The 22812-nt window shown below is 65.7% G+C and overlaps 7 protein-coding genes across 7 annotated transcripts; 4 read left to right on the top strand and 3 right to left on the bottom strand.

Annotated features, from left to right (window-relative positions):
* Positions 1-582: 582 nt before the first annotated feature.
* On the bottom strand, positions 583-1085 carry EMIHUDRAFT_57793 (hypothetical protein; the record flags this gene model as incomplete). Its single annotated transcript, XM_005761768.1, has 2 exons — positions 583-903; positions 987-1085. Coding segments are annotated over 2 exons (420 nt in total), but the record flags the coding sequence as incomplete, so codon positions are not given.
* A 1988-nt stretch (positions 1086-3073) lies between these two features.
* Positions 3074-4128, top strand: EMIHUDRAFT_197778 (hypothetical protein; the record flags this gene model as incomplete). The annotated part of the gene is made up of 3 exons (XM_005761767.1): positions 3074-3473; positions 3508-3665; positions 3751-4128. The coding sequence occupies 3 exons, from the start codon at positions 3074-3076 to the stop codon at positions 4126-4128; spliced, it is 936 nt and encodes a 311-aa protein (XP_005761824.1).
* Positions 4129-5580: 1452 nt separating this feature from the next.
* On the bottom strand, positions 5581-6129 carry EMIHUDRAFT_62113 (hypothetical protein; the record flags this gene model as incomplete). The annotated part of the gene is made up of 1 exon (XM_005761766.1): positions 5581-6129. The coding sequence occupies one exon, from the start codon at positions 6127-6129 to the stop codon at positions 5581-5583; it is 549 nt and encodes a 182-aa protein (XP_005761823.1).
* A 781-nt stretch (positions 6130-6910) lies between these two features.
* On the top strand, positions 6911-8101 carry EMIHUDRAFT_197776 (hypothetical protein; the record flags this gene model as incomplete). The annotated part of the gene is made up of 2 exons (XM_005761765.1): positions 6911-7423; positions 7952-8101. The coding sequence occupies 2 exons, from the start codon at positions 6911-6913 to the stop codon at positions 8099-8101; spliced, it is 663 nt and encodes a 220-aa protein (XP_005761822.1).
* Positions 8102-9703: 1602 nt separating this feature from the next.
* On the top strand, positions 9704-12626 carry EMIHUDRAFT_461717 (hypothetical protein; the record flags this gene model as incomplete). The annotated part of the gene is made up of 7 exons (XM_005761764.1): positions 9704-10185; positions 10349-10376; positions 10658-10705; positions 10975-11054; positions 11198-11251; positions 11356-11446; positions 12277-12626. The coding sequence occupies exons 4-7, from the start codon at positions 11037-11039 to the stop codon at positions 12624-12626; spliced, it is 513 nt and encodes a 170-aa protein (XP_005761821.1). The 5' UTR covers positions 9704-10185; positions 10349-10376; positions 10658-10705; positions 10975-11036.
* A 2124-nt stretch (positions 12627-14750) lies between these two features.
* Positions 14751-16397, top strand: EMIHUDRAFT_448338 (hypothetical protein). The gene is made up of 3 exons (XM_005761763.1): positions 14751-15166; positions 15248-15781; positions 15837-16397. The coding sequence occupies exons 1-3, from the start codon at positions 14789-14791 to the stop codon at positions 15882-15884; spliced, it is 960 nt and encodes a 319-aa protein (XP_005761820.1). The 5' UTR covers positions 14751-14788; the 3' UTR covers positions 15885-16397.
* EMIHUDRAFT_448337 (hypothetical protein) lies at positions 16398-22111 on the bottom strand (the record flags this gene model as incomplete). The annotated part of the gene is made up of 7 exons (XM_005761762.1): positions 16398-17852; positions 17998-18363; positions 18432-19016; positions 19202-19876; positions 20242-20832; positions 20940-21024; positions 21429-22111. The coding sequence occupies 7 exons, from the start codon at positions 22109-22111 to the stop codon at positions 16494-16496; spliced, it is 4344 nt and encodes a 1447-aa protein (XP_005761819.1). The 3' UTR covers positions 16398-16493.
* Between the last annotated feature and the right edge of the window lie 701 nt (positions 22112-22812).

Below are 22812 nucleotides of genomic sequence, written 5' to 3'. Positions count from 1 at the left end.
CATCACCCATGCTTGGCTCAACTAAACGTTAAACCCGGGGCCGGAAACAGGTATGTTATATCGCGGCGCGATTACTCTAGATAAACGCAAAGACACGCGCTGCTCGCTGGACGGACTCAACTGTCAAGATGTCAAGAGAAGCATACGCGAGAGAAAATAAAATGATTCGTGACTCTCGCAAGCCTTCCTACCGGCTAGTGTTCCGATCCCTCTCACCATTTTGACTCGCGGCGGCGCCGCTTCTTGCGCTGCGTCACATCTTTTGGCCGGTGCTTGTCGCAGAGCGCCTGGCAGGGAGGGAGGCGACGGGGGCGGTCACGGTGGGGTGGGGAGTGGAGCCGGCCGCTGGGGGTGGGGTGGGGAGTGTGGAGGCGCGGGCGGCGAGCGGAAGGCGCCTCCAGCAGCACCCAATCGTTCTTCTCCTTTTCGACCATGTGCCACCCCAGCTTTCGGGCGCAGGTGGCGTGGAAGGCGGTGAGGCAGCGAGGCGCCTAGCGCCGAGAAGGGGTCGAATCTGATCGAGATGTGGCGAGCGGTGATGACACCTCTCAGGGGAGGAGTGAGGCAGCGAGGCGGCGCCTTGCACTGGATGCACGCGCCCATCCGCTTGTCGCAGATGGTGCAGACGAGCTTGAGCCGGTCCTCGTGGATGGCGAACGGGTGGATCACGTCGCGCCCCTCAGCGTCCAGGAACTGCGCGTTGGGCACCCACAGCGCGCACGTGATGTGCGCCCACCGGCCGTCAGTTGTCCTCTTCATCGCCCCGCCCTTCTCGGGGCAGAGGATGCACTCCTGCTCGACGCGCCGACTGCTGCCGCCCGCCCGCTTCGAGAATTTGCACATATCGCAGAACCACGGAGCGTCGCCCTCTGGGATCACGCGTGCGCCCGCGCCGTAGCATACCTGCGGACATCGGAGGCGTTAGCGAGCGCTGTGCTCGTGTAGCTGGAGCCTCGAGACTCTCGCCGTGCAACCGTGCCGCCCACCTGGTGGACGGCCAGGTCACAGGAGTCGCAAAAGATGATCTTGTTGTCCTCCTCCCAGTCGCCCTCGCCGCACACGTTGCAGCAGGCGAGCTCCTCGTAGGCGGTGGCGGCCTCCGGGGTGCTCTCCGCGGCAGGCGCAAGTAGTGTGTCGTCGAAGAGCGTGTCCATGGGCGAAGAAGGAGAGGGAAAACGAGACAGAGAGAGAGGCAACTGGCTCTAAACGGCGGCCTCAAACGCGCCAAAGCTGGCAGAAGAATTTCATGGCTACATACTGAGCTGTGTGCAGGCTCCTTAAAATCCCTGTGTGGTGGCGGCGTGCCGTCCTCCCATCCCTCCCTTGGGTTGTCTGTTTTCTTGCTTTCTTTTTTTTGCAGGTTGCAGCGAGAATCGGCGAGACACTGCGAAGAGGCGACGGCTAGCGCATCACACCCCTCTCCTTAAAATCCCTGTGTGGTGGCGGCGTGCCGTCCTCCCATCCCTTGCGCGCCATCCCTCCCTTGCTTGGGCTGGCTGTCCGTTTTCTTTCTTTTCTTTCTTTCCTGTGTGCAGGGCCCGCCCCGCACACAGCGGGTCCAGGGGTGAAGCAGAAGCATTGCAAGGGGCGGCAGAAGAAGTATCACAGGTCGCCAAGGGAAATCGTATGGCCATATTGCTTATAACGCCGGAAAACCAACAACGCCTCGACAGTGAGTTCATGCATGCACCTGTGCCACGGCGTGCGCAGCCTTTGCGAGGCAGCGTGCACGTCGATCCAGAGAGCGAGCACCTGCGGCACGCGTGGTCGTAATACGAGCGTCATCTTGTAGTGAACAGGCCGACTTCGCGGTTTGAGCGCCCAGCGCAGACCGACCGACCGCAGGGGGGGTCCGGTCGGCGGCCGCGGAAGACCGCAAACCGCAGGGGGGGTCCGGTCGGTCGGAGCGCAGACCGAGGGGGGGGTCGGTCGGGTTGGCTCGAGGGTCACACCGCACACGCTCGCCGCAGCTGTGAATAAATTAGTATCTCGAAATACTAGAGACACCAAGCGACCTCTCCCCGTCTAATCACTCCTCGTGACGTCGTCCGAGTTGCTGAGCTCGAGACCGCGCTCAGGATTGGGTCGGAACACGAGCTCGTCCATGTCCACGCTCTGGTCGTCGTCGTCGTCCATGATTAGCTTCGCCGGCGACACACTGTAGCCGTTGACGAGCCGCTTGAGCGCGGCCAGCACCTCCTTCTGCCGGCCGCGCGCCCACGGGGGCAGCGTGCAGTAGAACTCCTCATCGAAGGTGAACTGCTCCTCCTCCGACTCCAAGAAGAGGTCCACCTCCCTCTCCACCTCCGTCGTGAGGTTGATCTGTAGCTTGAGGGGTGTGTCGCTGCTGTCGCTGTCCTCGTCCTCGTCCTCGTCCTCGTCCTCGTCCTCGTCCTCCGCCTCCGCCTCCTCCTCCGCCTCCGCCTCCTCCTCGCCCTCGCCCTCGTTCTCCGAATCGGACGGATCGCCTAAGCTCTGCCCGCGCGAAAATTTGGAGACGTGAAGACCGGGTGCGAGGCAGATCATGTTGCCGGCATAGCTCTGCCCGCGCGCAACGCGCAGCATGTCGCGATTAACTGAGTTGCTCTCCAGAAGCGGCGTCCATCGATTGCCATTCGCTGTCGCTTGGGCGACTCGGAAGCCGATGAGCCCGGTGACGGCGGCGGCGATGTGTCGATCCACTCTGGCAAGTCATCGTAGTCATCGGAAGGGACGATGCGCGGTGACTAGTTTTCATAGTGAAAACCGGCGATTTCGAAGCGCCCGTGGCGGTTCGCGAGAAGGAGGGAGAGCGTTTCAGGGGGCTCACGGCAAGGACACCGACCGAGGGGGGGGGGTCGGTCGTCACACCTCCCGCCGCCGAGAGAGCGACCGACCGGAGGGGGGGTCCGGTCCACCTCGGGGGCAGACCACCGACCGGCGGGGGGGTCCCCACGAAGTAGGGGGGGTGGGTACAAAGTGACGCTCGTATAAGCGTAAAACGGGTGATCTGGAAAGAAATTTCCGCGCTCGCGCGTTGGGTAGAGCTCTAATTCGGAACGACATTTCGCCCGCCGTGTTGGGGAACTGCGAGATGGGGGGGCAGGAGCTCGTCGAGGCCAGCGCGAGGATCGCCGAGCTAGAGGCGGAGGTCGCCGAGCTCAAGAGGAACTCGCAGGCCCCCGTTCCCTCCACATCCTTGTCCAAGTCGCTGCTCGCGGCGCTGGCCGTCTTCCAGGTCCTCCTCCTCGCCATCTGTCTCTGGGGGGCAATCATCTCGACAATCAACTATACGGAGGCGCCCTCCATGAAGACCTCGTTCATGACGCCGCAGCTCTCCACGCTCAAGAACGCCGCGGACGACTGCCCCGTCGCGGTGCACGAGACCAAGCTCGTGATGCAGGGCGGCTTCTTGGAGATTGAACTCCAAGATGTGGACGGTTCCGAAGGGCGCCAGCGCCAGAACTACACCATCAACGCAGCAACAAACATCGGTGACAACCTGCCGCGACGCCCTCGTGATTGCAGACAACTATGAGAACGGCGTGGATCACGTGGTCCTCCCGTGCCGGACGTGCGGAGGCGACAAGACGTACCCGCTGCTCTCGCCGACGATGCTTACGGAGAAGGAGGACCACTTCATTCTCCGCGGACACATTGGCGAGCCGCTGAATGGAGACTATGAGGTGCACGCCACACACTCCCGCAGCCCCCCCCCCCCCCCCCCCCTCTCGACTCCCCCCTCGTTGAGTAATCCTGGCCGGCGTGTAGATCAAGTGCTGCTACCCGAAGTCGGAGTGCATGGCCCGGCCCAGCCTGCCCTGCGCGATGGCTCCAGTGCCGGAGGCCGGCCTGCCAGAGCACACATGCCCCGATTGGGAGCCGGAGCCTGAGCCGGATCCCGAGCCACACGGGCGCATGTTGTTTGAGGCGGACGGCCATGCGGAGCTCGACCCCTTCGAGTGCACGGACACCCCCGATGAGCGCCTTGCGCAAGAGGCGAAGAAGCTCAGCCTGCCAGGGCCAAGCTGCACGGAGCTCCGCGCTGCGGGGGCGTGCGAGCTTGAGATGGTCAAGGAATTGTGTTGCAAGGCGTGCAAGGCGTACGGCCACACGAAGGGTCGTCGTATGGGTAAGTGCACTGGCTAAGTGCTGATTGCCCACAACATGCTGGGGGGGGGGGGGGTCAGGATGCCTAGCGTTCGCACACATCTCGAGCTTGGCAAACCTTGCCTAGCGTTCGCACATCTCGAGCTTGGCAAACCTTTCCCCGTTCTGCCAGCTTGTGGAAGATCTCTCTGATCGGCATCTACGATCTCCACTCAACAAATCGCTACTGGTCAGCTACTGGTGTCCCGTAGAGATCTCGATGTATGAATGTCCACAATAAACACATACCATGCCGAAATGCCGATCTCCTTCTACTCTTCTCTCTTGTGAGCGGCGCCCGCGCCCACAGGAAGCCACACATCCCATGAGCATGACGACGCTCTCCACACTCCAGACTCCACACGAGCGGTTGCTCTCTCGCGAGTACACACGTGTACAGTAACATGTCGCAGCACATGGAAACGCCCTGGCCCGGCTGGTAACATCGACAGACAGTCCGTCCCTCTGGCAGCGCCCGTACTACTGCGCGTAGCGTGCTGGGCGTGCCGTCATCCACGGGGGGTGGTCTGTCGATGCTCCGGCGCCGTCGCGCCCCGCTCACGCGGTCGCCTCCAGGAGCCAGTCTCGGAAGGGCTGCAGCTCGAAACAGGCGTTGTGCGGCCGGCCGATGCGCTCGAGCACGCCGCCGCGCACGCCGTACAGCCGGATGGGCCACGCGGCCAGGGCGCGGAGCAGCGCGTCGTCGAGGCCGTCCACCAGGAGCGGGAGCGGCGCCAGGCAGGGCAGCGCGGCGAGCATGCGCTCGGCGACGGCCCGCCGCTCCGCGAGGCTGGTGGGGCGCAGCACCGAGTTGGCGGGCCCGGCGCAGCGGGACGAGTTGATCGGCCACTCGTCGGCCGCATGCGCCTCCGCAATGTACACGAGCTGGACGCGCGCGCGGCCGGCAAACTCGCGAGACAGGGAGGCGAGCGAGGGCGCCAGGCCGCGGAGCGGGGGTCAGGTGAAGGAGCCGGCGACGAGGAGGGTCGGCGCCGGGCCGGCGCACGCGGCGCGGAGCCCGACGGCGGCGGCGGCGGCGGCGGCGCCGGGCCGCAGCGGAAAGAGCGGCACATCCGGCAGCGCGTCGCCGTCGCGAAGGGTACCCCGCTCCGCGCGGTTGTGCCGCACCTGCAGGGAGATCTGCCGCAGCTCTGCGTCGTGCGGCCAGAGCTGCGCCGCGCTGCGCAGGACAAAGAGCGCCGCCGACATCCGAACCGGTGGCACTCCCGCCTCGCGGAGCACGCGCCGCTGTAGCTCCTCGGTCACGTCGAGCCAGTCGCTGTCGTCGCGGCCCTCCGCCGCAGCGTACGCCTCCTGCGTCGACGGCGACAGGCGCGCCGCCTCCTCGGCACGCAGCGCAGCCTTGAGCTGCGGCAGAGAGAGGCCCGCCGCCGCGAGCGCCCGCGAGCCGGCGTCGGCGGTGGCGGTGGCGGCGCACCCCGCTCCCGCCGCTCACGCGGGGGGGCCGCCGAGCCGCTGCTTCTTGGGGGCGTCGTCGGGCGCGTGGGCGGCCGAGGAGGAGCCCGCCTGCCCCCGCTGCAGCATCTGCTTGAGGAGGCGCTTGGCGTCCGCCTCGCTCATGTCGTCCACCTCCTTGTCGCGAGCCGCCTTGGCGAGCGCTGCCGTCGCCGCCGCCTTGACGTCGGCACACGTGGTGGCGCCCGTGATGTCGATGGTGTCGAGCGTGCCGCCGTCGATGGTGCGCAGCTCGAGCCGGCACCTGACCTTCGCGAGGTCCTCGTAGTCGAGGCGGCCGCTCGTGATGTGCATCATGCCGCCGCGCAGGTGGAGGACAAGGTGCAGGGTCGACTCCTCCTGGATGTTGTAGTCCGACAGGGTGTGGCCGTCCTCGAGCTGCTTGCCCGCAAAGATCAGGCGCTGCTGGTCGGGCGGGATGCCCTCCTTGTCCTCGATCTGCGCCTTCAAGAAGTTCATCGAGTCAGAGGCCGCGATGCGAAGCGTGATGGACTTGCCGGTCGGCGTCTTGACGAAGATCTGCATTGGCTTGGTCGAGACGGGCTTAAAGAACGACCGTACCGGCTTCGGGGCGGCAGAAGAGACCTTCGGCGCGAGGCCGGCGCGCTCCGCGTCCTCCGGCTTGCGGAGGTCGAGGAGCGTGAGGGCGCCGCCCATGCGGCGGCGCAGGTCGGCGATCTCGAGCAGCTTGTGCTGCGCGCCACCGTGGTCGTCGACCCGAGCGTTGCTGACGCCTGGTGCTCGATCAGCGTTGCTCACCAAGAGCGCCTGGTGCTCGACCGGCACTCGGAGCAGGGCCGCGCACCGCCCCTGCAGCGCCCCGATGGTCTCCTCCGGCGACACCGTTAAGGCCTGGCCGTTGACGACGATGAGCGAGGTCGGGACGAGGGACGGGTCGACAGAGGCGCGGATGCCGGACGTGAGGCGGAGTGAGCAGGTGGTGTCGTCGGTCAAATCGATGGCCTTCTTCATCAGCACCTCGACGCCGCCATCGGTCAGCACATCCACAACGAGCGTCTCTGCGCAACCGTTGATCAAGGTCTTCTCATCACCGGCGCGCTCGTCGTCGTATCTCAGCCAGATGTCCATCACTCCAACGGCGGACGCGCCGTCGTCGGCGAGGGGGACCATCGCACTGGACGCCATGAGCCGCAGGGCAGGCTGAAGCTGCGGGGCGAGCCCGGTGGCGCCGCAGATCTTGGTTTTGAGATCGTCCATTGTGCTTGCCGGGCTGAACGGCACGGAAATCTCGTCCTTTGGGGCCGGCGGAAGGAAGGAGTGGAGCTGGTGCGTGGAGACAGTGAGCATGCTTGAGCCTTGGGACCGTGCCCACCGCGCCGTCGCCCTTTGGGGGCAGAGCCCTTGGGCAGAGCCCTTGGAGCCCTTGCCGCGTCAGACAGAGGGGACATCGATTTCTTATTTTTGGTTCTCGAGTACGAGTACGCGGGCAGTTTCTTGGGAGTCGACCGTTTCATTTTCCTACGTCCGTGCCGCCGTCAGCGCGACGGTCAGCGCGATCTGGGCCCTCTCGCTCCGGCGCTGGGGCCTGCTATCGCTCGGCTCCAGCCTGCTCTACCTGTGGAACATCTCGACGCTCTCGAGCAGGCGGCGCAACAGCCCGTGCCCTGAGCACGGCCCGCTGCTGCGCATCATGTACGGCCTCTTCTCCACCTGGCTCGCCGAGCGCGTGCTCGGCCACCTGCTGGTGCTGCACACGCGGCCGGACGAGCCACAGGCGGAGCAGATCGGCGGCACGCTGCCTTCCGTGATGGGGCCGCGCGAGCTGCGCATCAAGGTGGTGCCGATCCTGGGCGCCCAGGTCTCGACCTCTTTCAGGTCTCGACCTCCTCTCGGCCTCCTCTCGGGACTCGGCCTCCTCTCGGCCTCCTCTCGGGGTTCAGGTGCCTGGCCACACGCTTGGATCTGCAGTCTTCCAGATCTCCTCGTCGGCCGCGCCGGCGGCGCCTCACGCCGCCATCACGGGAGACACCCTCTTCTGCGGCGGCTGTGGCCGCCTCTTCGAGGGCTCGTCGCTGCAGCTGCACGCGTCGCTCCGCCGGCTACGCACGCGATTGGCGCCAAACTGCCAGGCGGCACTCCTACTAGACCTCTTCCTAGACCTCTCCCTAGCCCTCTTCCTAGACCTCTCCTAGACCTCTCCTAGCCCTTTCCTAGCCCTTTCCTAGACCTCTTCTTAGCCCTTTCCTCGACCTTCTCCTAGATAGACCTCTCCTAAACCTGTCCTGGACCTCTCCTAGCCCTCTCCTAGCCCTCTCCTAGACTTCCTCCTAGCCCTCGGGCGCCACCTCACTCGACACTCGCCAGCCCCGCGCCACGCCGCCGCCAGGTCTTCTCTGGGCACGGGTACGCCGACATGCTGCTCACGAATGGCCGTGCGCAGCGACCCGTCCAAATGCGACCGTCCTCGCAGCCGACAGTCCACTGCCTGCTAAAGAATCACAGCGACGAATCGGCGACGCATGCAGGCTGGTCATGACGCAGTTATAGGGTGTGCCGTCAGAGGGACTCTCTGTGTGTCCCAGGGATAGTCAGGGCCGTCCATCAGAGCTCCAGTAAGCTCGGAGACACCCCATTAGCGCGGCTCGACCTCTTTGAGTCCGACTTCCTTCCCGGCGGTTTGGCTGTAGAGCCTCTACAACACTCTACAGTAAAATCGCGCTCTACATCGCTCTACAACGGAGGCGCTTCGTCCCGCGCCGGATGTAGAGCTCTACAGCTCTCAGCGCTCCAGTGTCCAGACACCAGAGCGCCGTCTACATCTCTACACGAGCTCTACAGCGCTCTACACTCTACATCCTCTACACCCTCCCTCAGCGTGTCGGCTGGAAGCAGCCAGAGCTTCGCCCTCACCGCCAACGGCGTTGTCTGGAGCTGGGGCGATGGAGGCTTTGGCAAGCTGGGCCACGGCGACCAGCAGAACCATCAATCTCGAACCGAAGAAGGTCGAGGCGTTGGCCGGCCAGCGCGTCGTCGCTGTGTCGGCTGGGAGCACTCAAAGCATCGCCACCACCGCCGAAGGTGCCGTCTGGAGTTGGGGCTTCGGAGGCGACGGCCAGTTGGGCCATGGCGACCCGCAGGACCAGCTGCTGCCCAAGAACGTCGAGACGCTGGCGGGGCGGCGCGTCGTCGCTGTGGCGGCTGGAGGTAAGCACACAGCACAGCATCGCCACCACCGCTGACGACGCCGTCTTTACTTGGGGCAAGGGCGAACACGGCTGCCTAGGCCACGGAGAGGACCTGTCGAACCAGCTGCTACCCAAGAAGATCGAGGCGTGGGCGCCGGGGCAATGAGGTATCGAGGGCTCTGTACGCCGACCGGCTTTTAGTGGCTCATCTGCACTAGAGGAGCTTGTTGGAGCCAGCCCGCGTGGTTCGGCGAGGTGTGTGAGCATGCGTCGCCAGAGCGTTACAGACTGAGGCGCGAGTGAGTCCGGTCATGAGTGCTGCGTCGTGTGTGGGCCCTGGGCGGACGCGGAATGCTCCATCGCAGTGACCAGTGACCAGTGTGTCGTCCGCGGTGGATCGGCGAGTACGTCTTAGAAAGTTTACGTTACTCCCCCATACCTTCCATCCACGCATCCACCCTCTACCCATGCCCAAGGTACTCCGTCCGAAATCGAGTCCATACACACACAACTGCGCACGTTGGTGCGGCGCTGGGCTCACGCGTGAAGCGTGTCGATCGAAGTCAAGAGCGACACGCAGCAACGCCTGCTCGTCGTGATCGCCGGCTGCTCTCTCCTATAGCTCCGCGAGCCCCCGCGCCGCGACGCCTGCACACGAGGCGGCGGCGGGGCGGGGCGGGGTGAGGTGCTCAGATGTGTGGTCCAAGGGGTGGTCCGGAGGGCGATCACAGCTCGCAGAGCACAGCCTCAGATATTCTCAAACTGCTGGTGTGTGATCCTCACGGGGGGTCCCCCGGCGCAGAGGGGCCCCCGCCCTGGGAAAGCACAACCGCTCCACGCCACGCCACGTGGAGGGCCCTCCACGCCACGCCGCTTGCGCGGTCCTATTGCCAGCTCCGCATTTTGGGCTACATGGGCGTGGGCTCAAATTGGTGGGCCGCGCTGCTCGACGGTCCACGCTCACGCTCCGACCGGACCTCCCGGCTGCGCGCCTGCACTGCTCGCGCGGCGAGGCTGACGAGCGCCGCTGGCAAGCATCGCGCCGCCCGACTGCTCCTCGATGCCGCGCTGAGGGCGCGCCAGGCGGCGACGAGTCGCGGCGAGCTGCTGGTTGTGGCTCGGGCGCTGCTCCGCGCCGTCGCCTGCGCGCGTGGCGATGCTCCCCTGCAGCGGAGCGCGAGGGAGCGGCTCGCGCTCCTCCTCTGCCAGGAGGGGCTGGCGTCGGAGGCGGGACTCGATGCGCTCCTCGCTCGCGGCGGCTACTCGCACCGCCTCGCCTCGCACTGCCTGAGGTACGAGGAGGAGGAGCCCGCGCCGAGCGCCGCCGGCCGTGCGGCGGCTATGGCGTGGCACTGCCTCGCCCGGCCCGTGCCACCGCCTGTGCCACCGCCCGGCGGAGGAGCTAGAGGAGGAGCCTTCGTGGCGTGCCTCGAAGGCGAGATGCAGCCGAGATGCAGCCGAGATGCAGCCGAGATGCAAGGTGTAGCAGAGGTGCAACCGAGATGCAGCCGAGGTACGTACGGCACAATTTAAGGTGCATCTCCGAGATGCAGTTGCGATGCAGCCGAGGTGAAGATCACATTGCACTGCATCGGCAGGCGCGTTGCCCCGTGGAATGGTGGGCAGGCTCGCAGCTGCACTGGGCCCGTCCTCCCCTTTCTGGGCCTCGCACGGGTACATCTGCGACGGTGTGTCTGCGTCCTTCGGCCGCACCTTTGCCGCACCTCTCCTACCTCGGCTGCACCTCGGCCGCGCCTCGGCTGTATCTCGATCAATCTCGGCTGCACCTCTGCCGCACCGCCACATATGCGTACGACTCCCCTCGCCATATATGTCTCCCCATCTCTCCCCATCTCTCCCCATCTCTCCCCATCTCTCCCCATCTCTCCCCATCTCTCCCGCCAAAGGCGTCCGGCTCGCCTCGCCCTTCTTCTCGTACGTGCACTCGCTGCGAGGCCGCGCACCCTACTGTCTGAATACGTATTCCACGTATTCCAAACGACGTCCAAAAGGGCTGTATTCTGCCCGGATTCGCAGGGTTCCGACCGTATTCCACACGTATTCCAGAATACGTATTCCAAACGAGGCCCAAAAATGGACGCGTATTCCGTGTAACATTTTCCTCGCTCCGCGTATTCAGACAGAAGGCCGAGCACCCGCCTCGGCCTGTGCTGTGGGCCGTGTCCCGGACATGACCGGGACATGTCCTATCCAGATCTCGTAGGCCCGCCCGCCTCCGGCCTCGACCGCGCTATCCGGCGGCTGCAGCGGCTCGCCGCGGCGGCGATGCCCGAGGTGGCCGAGGCAAGTTCTCGCCGAGATTCCGCCGAGATCCAGCCGAGAGATAGCCGAGATGCGATGCCCGAGGAGGCCGAGGCGGGTCGCGCCGAGATGGTATGGGCAATTCCCACCCGCCTTCCACACACCCTCTGAGCACCTTCCTGTAGGCGGGTCACGCAGAGTGGTGGGCGCACTGCCGACCGCACGCCACGGGGCACCAGGCCGAGATGTAGCCGAGATGTAGCCGAGATGCAGCCGAGGTGCAGCCGAGGTGCAGCCGAGGTGCGGCCGAGGTGCAGCCGAGATCGCCTGCCCCTCGCTGCAGATGCACTTTGACTCGGCGGACGAGGGGCGCGGCGCCAGAGGGCCGCGGCACCCGCTCGTCTCGTGCGCCCTCTTCCTCACCTCGTCCGCCGGTGGGCCGCCCGTCGACTCACACAAATGCACCTCCCCCGGGGGCCGAAATGCCACGACAGGCCAGTGGCAGTCAGACACGCAACACGGGGTCCCAGGGAGGGCGAGCAAACCTCATCGCGAGCGCACAGACGCGCCTCGGAGGCCGCAGCTCACCGGCCACACGCCTGGACCCAAGAACGGACTCGTTGATCGGTCTCTATCCCTCGCTTGGCCGAGCGCCCTCATACATTGACCACTCACCCGATTCTCCTCCCAACCTGTACCCTCTTCCTCCCCTCCCCGCCCTCGCTCCATCTAGCCTCGGAATTTGCTCCCAGTCTCGACGCGTCCTCACTGTCTCCAGTGCCGTTCAGGAGAGTGGGAACCTCTGACGGTTGATTGGACCCGTCGATTGTCCGTCTGTGAGCTGTGTGCTGCGTGTCCAGCAGTCCGGACCCGGTGCTACGGCGGGTGACAGCGTGTCTCGTGTCGGCTCCCGAGCCAATCGTGTGCAGCGTGTGTGCGCGCGTGGGCCCGTCCTCCATGCTAGGAGGTGTGTCAGACTGGCTGGCTGACTGATTGTCCTCAGGCGGACCCACCCTCGTCACCGACCAGACGCCTCGCTGCTCCTCCCTCGCTAGCTCCGGCTCTCTCGCCCGCCCCTCCTCCGCGCCACCCGGCAACCAGGCCCTTCCCCCACCCGTTTCGGAGCCCTCCTGCAGGCTACGCCGCCCTCCCGCGCGCCAACCGGCTCCTCCTCTTCGGCGGATCGATGCTGCATGGCGCTGCTGCCTTGGCGAGGAGCCCCTCCTTGCTCCCCTCTCTCGGACCCGTCTGAGGCCTCTCCTAGGCGTGGTGCCCGGCCGCGGGGCGAGGGGCGGCGCCGCCCGCGTCTCGCTGATGGTCGCCTTCTGGCCCTCGCTCGAGGCGAGGGAGGCGGCGGAGCCAAGCGCGGCGAGGCCCTTTCCGTACGGCGGTGCGCCAGAGTGGGCTCCTCTCTTCGACTGGCCTGAGGAGGAGGACGGGGATGGCGCCACGGGGGGCGGAGGGGGTGAGAGCGAGGGCCGGGAAGGTGACTCGACCCGTCCGGCGCCGCTCCGGCTCGTCTCCCCGATCTGGCAATCTGTGCAGGGAGGGGGAGCGCCAGCGGCGGGGCTGCGCCGGATGCCTCCGTACGAGGCCTGCTTTCAGGGCTTCTAAAGCTCCTCAGCGACCCCGCGAGCGATCCGCGACGCGCGTGCCCGAGTACGCGAATACGAAAGCCTGCTGATTGTTTTGTGACAAAACTCCTTGTCCCCAGGCGCAGTTATTGTTATGGTGTTATGGCTCTCGGGGCATAGCAGCCCATAACAATCATGTTATGGGTTGTATTGGGTGTTATGGGGCCGGCCCCATAACACCCATAACACCCATAACATGTTATGGGCTGCTATGAGAGAGCCGTCCCGGATCCACGGTGTTATCGGGCCCGAGACGCAAGCGAGGCCACACCGAACTGCTCGCCGCTGGAATTTCGTTTCGCGCGCTGCCGCGCGCGAGTAAATAAAAACGGACACCTCTACTGTGAGAGATGGGTAAAAAGGAACAGGTCCCGCGCGCGAGGTTCGGTCGGCATCGATCGCCAAATATTTTCTCTTTTGCCCTCAACTTAAATTCAATAACACGCGTTCAGGGGAGCCGCCACTTCCAACGTGCCGAACAGGGGCGGGTTTTCCACCGCCAACTCCTCCACCGGATCCCTGCCCTTTTTCTTCCCCGGCCCTTCCCCCCCCCTCCCCCTCCTCCCCCCCCCCCCCCATTATCAATCATATGAACGTTCATATGAAAACTTGCACATGTCCATATGCGTCCCGAACCCATACTGTGACCTGGTACCATATGCGACAAGGTCACAGTATGGGTCCGGGACCTGTTCACACCAGTGTGATGGTAGGGGACCCCCCTGGGCCCTGGAGTGTGAGTGTGGATTTCTTTTTCCAGGGCTGGATTTCTTCTTCGGTCATATGGAGCTCGCAAGGGGGGGTCGGAGGCGCGAATTGGTGCAGGCCATCGGGTCGGAAGTTCCGACGGATAGCTGACCTCGCGAGGGGGGGGGGGGGGGGGTCAAATGCCTGAGTCCCCCACCGAGGCCACCGCTGAGGCCCACCAACCACTGGGGCCACCACTGAGGCCACCACTGAGGCCACCACAGGCCCACCAACCACTGGGGCCACCACTGAGGCCACCACTGACTGAGGCAGGCCACCACTGAGGCCCACCAACCAACCACTGGGGCCACCACTGAGGCCACCACGGCCACCGAATGCACCAGATGTTACCAAATCGCACTTCCACCAAATGTGCTATGATGCTACCAAATGCGGCCTGCGATGCCCGGTGTTTTATTTAGCTTTTAGCTTCTCTCTCGAATGTCTGTTGCTAAAACAATTAGGGGAAAATGCAGTTTACTACGTTTTGAGCTTTTCTCTTGGCAATTTGACCCGAATTACGTAATATATATATTCGGGTCAAATTTTACGTAATTCGGGTCAAATTGCCAAGAGAAGAGCTCAAAACGTAGTAAACTGCAATTTCGCCCAACCCAATTACTGCATATCATGTATTGCGAAGCGGATCCCAAGGGTGTGGCGCTACCATCGTTGGGATAGCTTCACATGCGCGAAAATGAAGGAGGGAATCGTTGTTGGATGCCTGCTCAAGGTTGTCGCAATGGCGAGCGATGACGAGGGATTCACGCTCAGCGTGACGAGCAAGCTCAGGGAGTTTACGGCGCTCGGATACCCCTCACACGTGCTTAATGGGGCTATCGGGCGCGCGTTTGCCCGGACAAGAGACGAGCGGCTCCTTCGGGCCAGACTATGTTCACAACGGTGGGAGGCCAACCTCTAGCCATGTGAACCAAAAAGAAAAAATATATTCTCAAAGCCAGTCAGAGCACCGTCCAAAGGCGGGTGCTGTCGACTAAGGGACAATCTTGTCTGTCGACAGCCGAACTTGTGATGGGACACCCTCGGAATCCAACTGCGTACTACTTGGCTAGCACGCTATTGGCATACCGACGGCTAAGGCCGAAATCGGTTCACACCTGCTCTTGCAGGTGTGAACACAAAGGATTCGCTGTATCTACTCAGCTGCTCCGCTTACACTTGCCTGTGAAGTGTGAACAGCGGATTTTGAATCAGCGTTCTCCTCGAACGATATCGGTGTCGAAACACCGCTCTGACAGCGCTCACAGCTGAGCTAGGCCACCCTCGCTTGAAGCGCTCTCCAGCCGTGAGCGGGCAGGGTGGTGAACAAATAGAAGCATGTCTCGCTGGTCATCATTGGGTGTTCTGCTCGCCTCCGCGTTGAACGCGACCCCGATGCACGCGGCGGCCCAGCGAGACGACGCCTTGACGAGCACGGCGACCCCGCCGCACGTCGCCGCCGTGCGAGGCCAGGCAGCAGCAGCGCGCCCGCTGCTACAGCATCACGCCTTGGCGGCGCGAGCAGACGCCCAGGGCAACCTGACATGTGCCAACTGCGGGCTCAACCAGAAGACGTCGACCACCTCCTGCTGTCACGTGCCCGGCAGCTGGCTAAACAGATGCGCAACGACCGGAAATACGAACGCGAGTCATCCCTACACGTGGAAACAGGGCGTCAAAGCCTGCCAGGGGCGGGCCAAGCCACTCGTCGGTGCCATGCCCCGCCTCGGATTTAGAAACTACGTCTTCGTGCCCGACGCGGCCGCGATCCCGGTGAGCGCGACGGCTGAGCCCATATAGTCGGTGCAAGGTAGGCTGAAACTCCGCACGTAAATTCAGGTGGGTGGCGCTCAGTCGTTCGCTTCATCGCAACGATGCAGGCCGGGCGCCTGCCGGAGCGTGGTCCACCTCGCGCTCACGACACCGCCCACACGGCTAGAATCAACAGGCGAGGCGGTGCTCCGCAGCTGGGCGTGCCTGATGCGCGATACGCAGCTGACAATCCACGTTGCGTACACGCCGCCGCAAGGGGAAACACCCGGCTGGCTGCCCGCAAATTTTAGTCGCGACTTGAGCAGGGTGCAGAGCGAGCTCAATACGCGTTTTGTTATCCAGCCCTTTGATATCGTCTCCCAGCTGCGCAACGTCATCGGAGAATATGAGACGGCAAACACGTCGACGCAAGAGGCGCTTGCGTTTCTCACGCGCCTCCCTGATTTTGCCAGAGATCGATCACTCGATGAGGCGTTTGCTACTGGTGATAGTGGAGCTCACGTCGAAAACGAGAGGATGCGATACAAATTGTGGCCCATTCATTCCAGCGATCTAATCCGCTATGTCCTGCTATATCGCTTCGGAGGCTTCTATACCGACTGGGATATCGTGTTGGTGAAACCGCTGCCGCATGCATGGCTGGACAGCGGGTTCATTGGCTTCCAGACAGGGCCTGACGAGGGCAATATCCATGCTAAACTTGCACATCATCGGATAAATGGCGCAATCATGGGCACCCCCCCTAGACATCCTTGGATCAGGGCCTGTATCCAAGAGTTCATACGCATATACCCAGTAGTAGGCTCGACACCTGGTCCAAAATTTGGTCTATACGGTCCTATGCTCATCACGCGCGTCACTCATCGTGGGGAATGGGACACCCAGGGGCTGACAATACTACCCGCGCACGTGTTTCAACCGCTGGCTGCAGGGCGAAGGACGCGGGCTTGTATGGACGAAGGCTCTTTCCCACACCTTAGACCTGCGCTTCGGCGCTCGTACGCGGTGCATCTGAACAACAATGCTGGGAACAAGGGGCGCAGCCCAAGCAACGGGTCGCTTTGTGCCTGGTTATTTGGACGGACAGTGTCATCGAAGTCGTGCTCTAATAAATTTAAAGGAGCGCGGGATGCTTTGGCTACTCAAGCAAATTGATGATCAGGTCTGTCAGTCACATACATACATGTTACATCGCGCGCCCGTAATTCTTTTTTCGACGGCTCTCGTTTTTCTTTCCTGCACAACCGCTTCGTTTCTGCTTAGCACTGACCCTTTTTCTCCCTCACTCTCAGACTCAGACGACTCAGACATCCCACAAACGTACGCGTCAGCTCCCATTCGCAAAGGCTTTGCCAAAGGGAGACTTCATCCCAGCCACCACAGTGTAGTGAGGGTTTCCGTGAGGCGGCGTGAGCGGCGTCCCTGGCGACGCGGGCTGGCTCCACCGGCCCGATTCGCACTCACCGCCAGTCGCGTTGGTCGACCCAGCAGAGCATCGGCTCAAATCGGACGATCCGGCAGGTTGGCCCTCACGCTGGTCCATTCTGTCTGTCGTCTGCACGCAGAGCGGGTCGGCACCGGGTGGGCTCGCTAGCCTTGCCCCTGCGACTGCCGCCTCACTCTGCGGCGGCGTCTGTGCCAGGAGCGTCGCCGCAAGCGCGCCCTCACTCTGCGTTGGCGAGGGAAAGGTGGAGGCACAGCCCCGCTCCGCGGGCTCGCCTCCCCCGAACGCCTCGGTCAGCGCGCGCCTTGCGTCGGTGTCGCGGGGAAGGCGCTCTCCCTCAGCGGCGCTCGAGTGCCCGCCCCAGCCACCCCCGCCGCCGTCGCCGCCGTTCGCTCGACTCCGTGAGCCGCCGCGGCTGTTGCGCCTCGTGTGTTGCGCAGGGGCGTCGTTGACGAGAGCGCCGCGTCGGAGGCTGCCGACGCCTCGCTGCCGACGCTCTGCGGGGGGAGAACTCTCTCCGTCAGTGCTGTCTCCACTCAAGCTGCCTGCAATGATGCTCCCGCTCTGCTCAGGCGACCTCCCGCTCGCCGGCTGCGCGGACACGCCGTCCCGGCCCGCCTTGCCAACCGCATGCATCGCGATGCCGGACTCTGCGCTGCGCGGCGGCGGCGGCGGGACTTCTGACGTCTCTGCAAAAGAGCGCGGGTACCCCGTAGAGGGCGGCGGGTGCATCCCCGTCGCAGACCGTGGCGGCGGCCACCACGAAGAGGAGGAGGCGGCTGCCGTGGCATCCGGGAGCGCCGACGCCGCGCCGCGTGGCCGATCTGGGCCCGCCGAGGACGATCGGCCGCCCTCGGTGTCCGACGTGGTGTCGTCCTCGACGAGCTTCACGAAGCCCCACTGCAGCAGCGGCGGTGTCGCGTGCCGCGTGAAACTGCGGCTGCCGGGCGGCGCGTTGCAAAAGACGCCGGCAGTGGCGGTGGGCATGACACGGAAGGACTCGTCCGCGCGGAAGGACTCGAGGCGCAGACTCCCACGGCTGTCCCGCGAGTCGCGAGGTCTCGCCGCCTCGAGGGGGTGCCGGCCGGGCGAGCGGCGGGGGGAGGGCATGCGGTCGGTCAGCAGCTGCGCACGGTCGCCATGCGACGCGTAGCGCTTCATGCGCGCGCGGTCCCACTCCTCGGACCGTCCCTTGGACCCGCGTCGCTCGTGGCGCGGCACATGCGGCCGCTCGTCGCGGCCCTGTACGGAGCGGGGGGCCCGGGTTCGGGTACCGTGGGGTAGGGGAGGGTGGGTTCGGGTACCGTGGGGTAGGGGAGGGTGGGTTCGGGTACCGTGGGGTAGGGGAGGGTGGGTTCGGGTACCGTGGGGTAGGGGAGGGCGGTACCTGCGATCGGCGTACCACGCTCGCGTGGACGCGTGTGCCGAGCTTGGCGGCGCTCGAGTGCATCGTGCGCAGGTAAAGCCAGAGGGTGAGCCGGCAGAGGAAGGAGAGGCCCGAGCCGAGCGCCATCAGTTGCGCGATGAGCTCGATGAGCGTGCGGACGAGGGTGACGCTCAGCTTGTACTCCTGTTCGAGCGGCCGCAGCCGAATCGACAGCGCCACGCGCCCCTCAGTACCGTCGATCGGATCGACCTGCTCCGCCCGTACCGTCCCGCCGACGGTGGCCGCGATGTACTGGAGCTGGAAGCCGCGCGCGTGCGTGTTGTTGATCGAGTTCTCGTAGACGGTCGGGACGAGAGCAAGCGTCACCTCGGAAGGGCGGGCGAGATTAACCGAGATTGCCCGAGATGACCCGAGATGGCCCGAGGTTGTCACACCTCGGAAGGGCGGGCGCCACGCAGCAGCGCGTCGGGCGGAGGGCGAATGGAGGCGCGCAGCGAAGAGCGTCCATCGATGGGCTGGCGGCGCGACCAAGCGACAGAGGCCTCCCACGTGATCTGGTGCGCAAACGCGAAGCGGCCCGAGAGGTCGAAGCGGACCTGCGCCTCGGCCGTCTCGATGTGGCACTCTGCGCAGCGGTACGTGATGGCGCACGCGCTGTCGCCCGGGCCTGTGGAGCGCTGGAACGTGCACGACACGTCTGCACCGTTGGCCGGGAGTCGCATTCCAAGCGCGGCCACCGCGATGCCGGCGGCGCAGGCGCCAGACTCACCCGGCGGCGCGTGCGGCAGGACGCACTGCTCCGCCGTGTAGCCGAGGGCGGTGAGCCGCGCGTCAAAGGTCGCGGCGGTGACCGAGTAGTGCTCCGAGGGGGTGGGGATGAGCGAGGCCGAAGTGTGCTCGTTGAAAAACAGGAACTGCAGGATGAAGGCCAGCGCGAAGGAGGCGTAGAAGAAGGCGTACGCGATGGTGAAGAGCCCGCCCGCGCGCGAGTTGCCTGGCCCGCCAGAGATGGGCGGCACCTGAGGGAGCGGGGGGGGATGGAGCGGGCCCACACGGCATGTGCATCAGACAAGGGCGTCGGCCCCTTGGGGTGAAGGGGACCTTCTGCCCCCTAGGTCCCCTTCACCCCTCTCCCTCCCCCTCACCCCTCTCTCCGCCACCCCTATGCTCTGCCAGGGAGCGTGCGGGCGGGGGCGGGCGGCACGTCTGCACGTCGCAGCATGAGCTCGGCCATGCGGGGGCGATAGAGCGCAGTCAGCCCGAGCACGACGACAAAGGAGAAGAACGAGAGGCCTCCCAGAGTGGTGATGACCAGCTGCGCGCGCGCGAGGGACTGGTCCGTCGAGGGGGCGCGCCTCGCTGCCTGCGGGAAGAAGTCCGACGAGACCGAGCCCACAAACCACGTCGCGTTGGACGGGGCTGGCGCGGTGCCGGTGGGGTGGCTCGGCAACGACAACGGGTCGAGTGGGTGGGAGGAGCCGGCAGGGCAAGCCTCGGCCGCGCCGCAGGGAAGGCAGGAGGCGGCGCCAGCCTCGGGGGAGTAGCTCCCCGAGGGGCAGAGGCGGCACGCCCGCCAGCTAGTGGCGCCGGGCTCGCTAGAGAAGGTGCCCGCCGGGCAAGCCAGGCACGTCGACGCGCCGGGCTCCGTCGTCAGCCACCCCGCGGGGCACAGCTGGCAGACGTCGCCCCGGCCACCAGCGGCCCCTCCATCAACAGCCGAGGCGGGGAGCGCGCGGGTGCCCGCGAGGCAAGGCACGCACGCCAGCAACTCCGTCAGCCGCCCCTCCCCCGCTGGCTCGCCGCCGCCCGCCGTCCCATTCGTGGCGAACGCGGGCGCCGACGCGGCGGCGCAGTTCGGAGGCGCGAGGCGGACGAACGGCTCCGGCCTCGACGACGCCAGGGGCGCGTTGACGGAGGTGCCAAACCTACGGCGGGACGACGCCAGCCTCGGGGCGGGAGGACGGTGCCGTGCAGAGTCGTTCAGAGCACCGCGTGAAGACACGGGCTGCGAGTACAAGGAGTACCACGGGAGACGGCGGAGTGCAGCGGAAGGGGCGTGTCCCTCTTGGAGGCTGGCTGGAGTGCAAGAACACGGATTCCGCTTCTAGGGACGCCGCTGCCCAGCTGCCAACACGAGATATGGGGAGATATGGGGGAGATACGGGGAGATCTTCCGCTTCTAGGCTTGCCAGGCCCGGAGAGGCCGCCGTAGAGGAGGAGATTGGTCGAGCCAAAGAGCGGCACCGCCGTGTGGCGGGAGCGGCCGAGGAAGAGCCTCATGCGCGAGTCGCTGAGGGGCCGCAGCTCGGCCCACTGCGTTCCGACCACGGTCGACACGTGCAGCGCCCACAAATCGTTCAGCGTCTCGCCCTGCGCGTCCACACCCCCAAAGACGAGCATCGCCTCGCCGACGGCGGTGGCGGTGTGGAAGGCACGCCCGCGCGGCGGAACCGCCGCCTTCACCGCTCTCCATTCGCCCGTCGCCGCGTTCACCTCCCACACATCCGAAGACACGCCGGAGCGAGAGCTCTGATCGCCCTCGCGCGCGCGCGCAGACTCCCGCACGCCGCCGTAGACAAACGCGCGGTCGCCAAAGGCGACAGCGGTGTGGCCGTACCGCTCCGCCGGCTGGTCGTCGCCCTGGACGGCGTCGGCGCGGTCAGCGACGCGGACAGCCAGCGGCTCCCACCGCACGGTGCCATCGGCGGAAGGCGGCAGCCACAGCCGCCAGACGTCGCGGAGCACGATGCCGCCGCCGCCGCCGCCACCCCCTGGCTCGCCGCCAAGGGAGGCGTCTGCGGCGATCTCGCTCAGCCCGGCGACGAGGAGGAGCGCCTCGACAGGTGAGACTACCCGAGATTACCCGAGAGTATCCGAGATGGCCCGAGATGACGGGCGACGAGGAGGAGCGCCTCGCGGGATGCGCCGCCACGGCTCCCCACCGCCTCGTCGTCGGCGGGTAGTGACACCGCAACCATGGCGTGGTGCCGGCGAGGCGATGGCGACGAGCCCGCGGGGAAGAGGCGCCTAAACAAGAACCACCGCCCCTAAACAAGGAATCCCCCGCGCGATGGCGACGAGCCCGCCGGGGGAAGACGCGCCGCCAGACTGGGCTGGGCGCCTCCGCCGCCCCCGCCGTCCCATCGGCCGGGCCGCCGCCCCGTCCGCTGCCTGTCGCATCGCCGGCGCGCTCTGCTGTGGCCGATGCAGCGAGCGGACGCGAAGAGGGGCGACCGAGAGAGATCTCCCAGAGGTCGTTGAGATTTTGCGTCGGCGCAGAGCCGGGGCTGCGCTCGTCGGCCCTCGACAAGCCTCCAAACAGCAAGGCGAGACCGCTGCCCGCCGCCGTGAGGGTGTGGGCCTCGCGCGGTGCCGGCCACATCCCGGCAGCAAGATCGGTGGGGAGCGCCGCCCGAGGAGGGGCGGCGGACCAGTTCCTGTCGGCACCGGCCACCGGACGCGGCGGCTGCGGCGGCAACACATCCGGCCCGAGCAGCCGCCAAGTGCGGGAGGGGACGTGCAGCGCCCAAAGCTCCGCCGACGGGCGTGCGGCGGAGAGGACTAGGCCGTCGCCGGCGCCCTCGGACGGCGGCTGGCCGTGCTGGAGTGAGCCTCCAAACATGAGCATCAGGTCGCCCCGTGCGTGGCGGGAGGAGACCAGCGCAGCGCCATGCGAGTGGCGCGGTGAGGGGGCCGCGCTTCCCGCGGGCACGCAGTAGGGGCGAAGGAGGGGCGCGTCAGCCTCGAACGTTGAAAGGGTGAGGTCGGAGGCGCCGTCCCAGCCGAGCAGCGAGACGTGGTAGGACGCCCGCGGCGGCGTCCCGCGCAGGTTGCCGCGCAGTGTGCAGCTCGACACGATCAGCTCGTACGGCCGCCCGGCAGAGTGCTGCTTCTCATCGATTTGCTCCGTTGGCACGCCCGAAGGCGCGGTCGAGCCGAAGAGTTTGAGCCCGAAAATGCAGGCACCGTCCTCGGCCGCGCCCTCAGCGCACCGCAGCCCTCGAATCACCTCGGCCCGCACGATGAGCGGTGTGTCGCCAGAGATGCCAGAGACGACACCCTGCCACGACTGGCCGCTGGAGAGGGTCATGTTGATCGAGGCGCCCACAAGCATGGCCATAATTTCCTTCCTTCGACGAGCCAGGGCAGCCGAACTAGCGCCCAAGGGGTCCCCTCTAAGTCGAGGTGTTTCACGGCCATCGCGCAGAGCGCAGATTGTGAATGAGCTTGCCAACGAACGGCGAGGGCGGTCGAGTGCACGGAGCTAAGTGCCTCGCCGTCCTCGCCGGAGTCGCTTAGGCGGCTCCAGTGGTGTACCTGTGTTAGTGCCAGTGGTGTACCTGTATTAGTGCCAGTGCGCGCCAGTCCCGTGCCCAGTCCTGTGCCCAGGGAAAATTCTTTTGCGTTCTGAAATTCTTGTGGGTCGGGCGGCGCTTCCTCGGGCACGGCAGCGGCAGCGGTGGACGCGCCGCTGCTCGGCCAGCGCCTCGTGCTCGGCGGGCTCTCTTCCCGTCCCGAGCTGAACGGGCAGCGGGGCGTGGCGGGGAGTTTCGAGGACGGCCGCTATCTAGTGGCGCTCGAGGGTGGCGGCGAGAGCGTGCGGGTGCGGCCGGGTAATCTGTCGCCGGCGGCGGCGGAGCGGGCGTCGAGTAGTGCCGCGGCAGCCCCGAAGCGGTCGTGGCAGCAGCTGAGCGTGGCGAGGAGGAGGCGGTGCTGGCTTGGCTTGAGGGCGGCGGGCTGGCCGACGCGACGTACGAGAGAGGCAAGGTGAGCGGCATCACGCTGCTGATGGGCGCCGCCCGCAATGGCCACGAG

This window comes from Emiliania huxleyi (genome assembly GCF_000372725.1).
Source record: "Emiliania huxleyi CCMP1516 unplaced genomic scaffold EMIHUscaffold_7, whole genome shotgun sequence".
Lineage (NCBI taxonomy): Eukaryota > Haptophyta > Isochrysidales > Noelaerhabdaceae > Emiliania > Emiliania huxleyi.
The sequence above is the reverse complement of the archived record's forward strand: the minus strand, read 5'-3'. Positions and strand labels throughout refer to the sequence as shown.